Consider the following 5,033-nt stretch of genomic DNA (forward strand, 5'->3'; position numbering starts at 1 on the left):
CCCCAGGCTCTTCTCACTTCAGCAATGGCTAGAAAATGCCCCATATGGTTGGTTGAACTCTAATGACATTATTGAAGATTTAGGATAGGACCTTTTGTTTAAAAGCTTCCACACTGTCACTTCTTCCAAAAGCTGAGAACCATGAGAGAGAGAGAGAGAGAGAGAGAGAGAGAGAGAGAGAGAGAGAGAGAGAGACNAAAAGCTTCCACACTGTCACTTCTTCCAAAAGCTGAGAACCATGAGAGAGAGAGAGAGAGAGAGAGAGAGAGAGAGAGAGAGAGAGAGAGAGACTAACTCACTCACGCCAGCCAAACCCAGAACCTGCACCATATGTCACAGGGTCAAATGCCTGCTCCTAATGGAGACTCGTGCACATCTGTGAACTCCTTTCCCCATAAATTAAAGTAGCCCAGCATGGGGACAGACACCTGTCATCCCCATACTTGGGAGATGGAAGTAGGAAGATCAGAAGTTCAGGTCATCTCAGTGACACGAGATTATCCAGACAGGAAGAAAGAAAGAAAGAAAGAAAGAAAGAAAGAAAGAAAGAAAGAAAGAAAGAAAGAAAGAAAGAAAGGCAATGAGCATACTTGGGCTGAAACAGTTTAGATATGCGTTCTTTAAATGTTCATTTATTTTTCTGGCTTTAAAAGATATTTTTTCCAGGTGTAGTGGTGCTTTAATCCCAGAATTTAATAGGCAGAAGCAAGCAGATCTCTGTGGGTTCAAGGCCAGCTTGGTCTACATGGTGAGTTCTAGGACAGCCAGGGCTACACGGTAAGACTGTTTCACAAAAAGAAAAAGAAAAAGAAAAAAATACATTTTAAAAAGAACATTGGGGGTGGTGGGGGTTCCTGAGAGCACCAGGTCTCCGAGCTGGCACTGCTACCCCCACAGATCTCGGCAAGCCCAGCCCAGCCCTCTCCTTAAACAATCATATTTACCTGTTTTAAACTTGGGTTTTGTGGGGAGCTTTGAGGTTTAGGATAGCTTTGAACTTGAAGTTCTTCTCCCTCTGCCTCCTAAATGCTGAGATAAGAGCCCTGTACTGTCTTGCCTGCCTTCTTCAAGTGACTAAGACCCCCAAGTTGGGCAAAGTGTTCTCAGAGAGTCATTACTAAATTCAGGCTGACCCCTGTGTCCAGGCTGAGCAATCCCAGTGTGCCCCTCTCTCCAGACTTTCTGCATCTCTGCCCTCAGCAGCCTCCGGAACCTTCTCTGTTGACGCCCAGGCTCCTCTCTCCTCAGAGATGGCTAGAAGAAACCTCCTATGTGTAAATGTAAATTTTATTTACCAGATGTAATAAGGAGACTTGTAAGCTCACTGCTGAATAAGCTCACCCTTTCTAGTTCTTTCTGAACTCTGGCTGGCCGGTTCAACTCAGCTGTTCTGAATCAAAACTCCTTTCCAAGCTGACTGATACAGTCTGGCTTCTCTCACTAAATTATTCTGCTTTGCCTCAAACAACTGGCAATTTGTTCTAATCTCCCGGCTCCTTCTCATCCTCTGGCTTCAGCCGCCTCTGCTGACCTGCACTGAACTCAGAAGGAACTCAGCTCCTCTGCCCTGCGCTCACCGCACTGACTCCCAACTGACTCAACCCCCAGCTCGCTGACTGCATCCTCTCTCCCTATGCTGCTCTTAGATTTTCTCCGGAGTGTTGGGCTTATTCTAGCTCTAGCTCAGTCTGTCAAGTCTTTCTCTGATTTGTCACTTGGTCTGCCCCTCAATTAGACATCCCTTTCAGACATGACTGTGTGCTACAGACTAACCTTACCTAAATTGTTTGGGATTAAAGATATGTACTAAGGGCATGTCTGCATTCCAGCCAAACCACACAGACCCAGAAGGTCTTTGGACGTGATCCCTTGTCAAAGCAGCCATGTTTCTGGATTAAAATTCCTCTACGTATAATGTTTTGTCGGATTCCACTGACTTCATTAAAGATTTGGATGGGTCGCTCTTCCTCCAATAGCTGGAGACCCTATGGGCACTGTGAATGAGGCAGGCAGGCAGGCCCTTACCAGCCGAGACCAGCAGCTGCTCGGCCCTCCCTCCTTAATCCTGGCAGCAACTCTCCCTCCTGGAACACCTCTCTAAAGGGAATCAGTCAAATCTGACCCGAAGGCTGGAGACAGGGCTGAGTAGGTGGAGCACTGGCTGCTCTCCTAGAGAATCCAGGACTCAACGCCTTCATGGCGGCTCACAGCTATCTATAACTCCAATTCCACCCTCTTCTAGCCTCTGCAGGCACTGCATGCATGTGCTAATTGCCTAATGCATTCACACACATAAAATAAAATAATAAAATAAAATAAAATACATGAATTGAAAAGAAAATCAAAAAAACAAACAAACAAACAAACATCTGGCCCTACGCCATCTAATCCCCGTCCTTGATTTTTTTTTTCAACCTTACCCTAGGTGACCTAATCTTGTCCCTTGACCTTCCTGACCTGAAACCTGATCTCCCCAAACTGACTTTGCCCTCTCATACCTGTCTCTTGGCCTTCCTGACTTGAGTGGTAGATCTTCCACATCTGTTTGTCATAGGTCAGAAGGTGCTTATTCCTCATGGAATACAGGACTGGGTTCACTTCTTTGGCTGTCGTCATTCCCAGAGCCTTGGCAATAGGCAGCGCCCTGTGAGGCCCATTGGCTTCCAGGAATCTTATTATTCTTTCCTCTGCAAGGTGGGAGGCAGGTGCTTAGTGGGAAGAGCGTCCTGGGCTTGCATCAGCCCACCACCTACTGGCTGTGGCCTGGGACACTTAGGAAGCCCAGGGACATGGTGATAAGATGGCATTGGTTACAGTGGTCATCTGGAGACCAGGCAAATGAAGCTCTCACCCTAGAAGCTGGCTCAGTCTGGCACAAGGGTGTCAGAGCCCATGTCTTGCCATTTAGAGCCTCTCTTCTAACAGTGAGTCCGGCCTCGGATACTCCTGTGGAGATTCAGCAGTCTGGGGAGGCCCATGGGGTGCACTGAGCCGCAGGCCGGGGCCCTCTGGAGCTGCACCTACATCTCTTTAGGGTCTTGGGGCTGAAAGAAGGATGTGTCCGTTGGAGATGGGAGATACCCTGCTCCACTAAATACGGGAAATAATTTCTCAGGGGAGCTGGGGGCAGCACATTAGGCTGGGACCCAGGACCTCCTGTCTGCTTGGGTCACAGATGCTGTCTGCTGAAGGTTGAGGTCCTGAGGCTGCTTCCTTTCCTGTCTCTATCTGAAGGCTGAATGAAGGCAAGGTAGCCCTGGGGACCGCATCAGCACTTGGCACTGTGGGTCCTTTCTTCTTGATGGCTCTCAAACTCACCTGAAGGCTCCAAGTGAATCCTTACCCATCAGCCCTCACTATCCGTGTAACTATTGCCTGGAATGTGTCTTCACTACTGCTGATGTCTATTGCACACCTACTATGTATCAGCCCTAGGCTTTGCATTAGGCTCCATTGATCAGAAGAAATCAAGAGACAGAAGGGGATGGCCAAGCTTAGATTTGAAGCCAAGCCTCATGGTTCTTAATGTTCATGCGCGCGCGCGCGCGCGCGTGCGTGCGTGCGTGTGTGTGTGTGTGTGTGTGTGTGTGTGTGTGCATGTGCGTGCGTGCATGCGTGTGTGTGTGTGTGTGCGCACACACGCGTGGATGTGTGTGTGCACGTGTGCGTGCGTGCATGTGTGTGTGTGCGTTGTGTGCGTGCATGCATGTGTGTGTGCACGCGTGCGTGTGCGTGCATGTGTGTGTGGGGGGGTATGCTCTGCCTACATGACAGATTACCAAGGCTAGGTTGGGCACTGGAGTCCTCGGGGATTGCAGGAGCCCCATCTCTGGAAGCAGCCCCGCCTATCTGCCATGTTGCAGGGCCTGGAGATGACACTCTGCCCTCCTTCTTCAGGCGGTAAAGGACTTGATTGAGGGTTTTCTTGGGCACTTGGCATTTCTTCACCAGCTGGCCTGTCTTCATAGGGCCACCGTCATCGCTCAACACCTGCAGGATCTGTTGCTCCAGATTGTCTCAGGGAGGAACACAGAGAAGAGCTGAGGTAAAGCCTCGTCCCCAGGGGCTACCTGCTCTGGGCTCCCTCAGGAGATCTCTCATGCCCCCAGAGCAGAGAAGGCCCCCGTGACCTGGGCCAAGCAGACAGGAACGAGGACACCACTCAGAGGCAAGGGTGTCAGTCAGGTGGCCCCTCGCCCCACAACTAGATGTCTGGGTGGCCAAATGGTAAAGTAGTATACAGCCTGCCCTGTATACTATGTGGAACCCAAACAGATAGGAACCCTCAGGTCTTGGACGATGTAGCAACAGAGAAAGATGTGAAACCAAGTCTGACCCTGAAGTCCCTATTTGGTGTCTCGATGGTCTCTCAGCCTGGCCAGGGAGCTCCTTTCTCTCCAGCTCGGCACCCACATTGAAGGCGTGACTGTTCCCAGCTCAGGAGCTCAGCAGATAAGAGAAATGAGGCTCCCTTCCCTGGCCTGATAGAGCAGGAGTCCTGAAAACCCAGCTCAGCTCTTTACCCCAGGCTCGGTGCCGTCTTCCAGATGCCTGCCAACTCCAGAAGGCTTCCTCCCAGAGCCCTCCACCCCTGCCAGCTACCTAGCGTCCTCCATGTCTGACCCGGAGGGTTCCGCAAGTTCCACCTCCTGTTCCTTTCAGCACCTCTGTCTGCTTATCCGCGAGTCTGCCTTTCAGCACGTCTGTCTGCTTATCCGTGAGTCTGCCTTTCAGCACATCTGTCTGTCTGCTTATCCGCGAGTCTGCCTTTCGGCACGTCTGTCTGCTTATCCGCGAGTCTGCCTTTCAGCACGTCTGTCTGTCTGTCTGCTTATCCATGAGTCTGCCTTTCAGCACGTCTGTCTGCTTATCCGTGAGTCTGCCTTTCAGCACGTCTGTCTGTCTGCTTATCCGCGAGTCTGCCTTTTGGCACGTCTGTCTGCTTATCCGCGAGTCTGCCTTTCAGCACCTCTGTCTGTCTGTCTGCTTATCCATGAGTCTGCCTTTCAGCACGTCTGTCTGTCTGCTTATCC

The 5,033-nt window shown here is 50.6% G+C and overlaps 1 protein-coding gene across 1 annotated transcript in view; it reads right to left on the bottom strand.

Moving 5' to 3' along the window:
• Positions 1-608: 608 nt before the first annotated feature.
• Positions 609-5,033, bottom strand: part of Zbp1 (Z-DNA binding protein 1) — a 5,844-nt gene continuing 1,419 nt past the window's right edge. The window contains exons 2-4 of the mRNA XM_021194877.1: positions 3,780-4,016; positions 2,499-2,687; positions 609-783 (exon numbers count right to left, since the gene is read on the bottom strand). Coding sequence (XP_021050536.1) covers positions 680-783; positions 2,499-2,687; positions 3,780-4,016 — 530 coding nt within the window. The 3' untranslated portion in view covers positions 609-679. The remainder of the gene's footprint in view (positions 784-2,498; positions 2,688-3,779; positions 4,017-5,033) is intronic.

Source organism: Mus pahari, chromosome 3 (assembly GCF_900095145.1).
Source record: "Mus pahari chromosome 3, PAHARI_EIJ_v1.1, whole genome shotgun sequence".
Taxonomy (NCBI): Eukaryota; Metazoa; Chordata; class Mammalia; order Rodentia; family Muridae; genus Mus; species Mus pahari.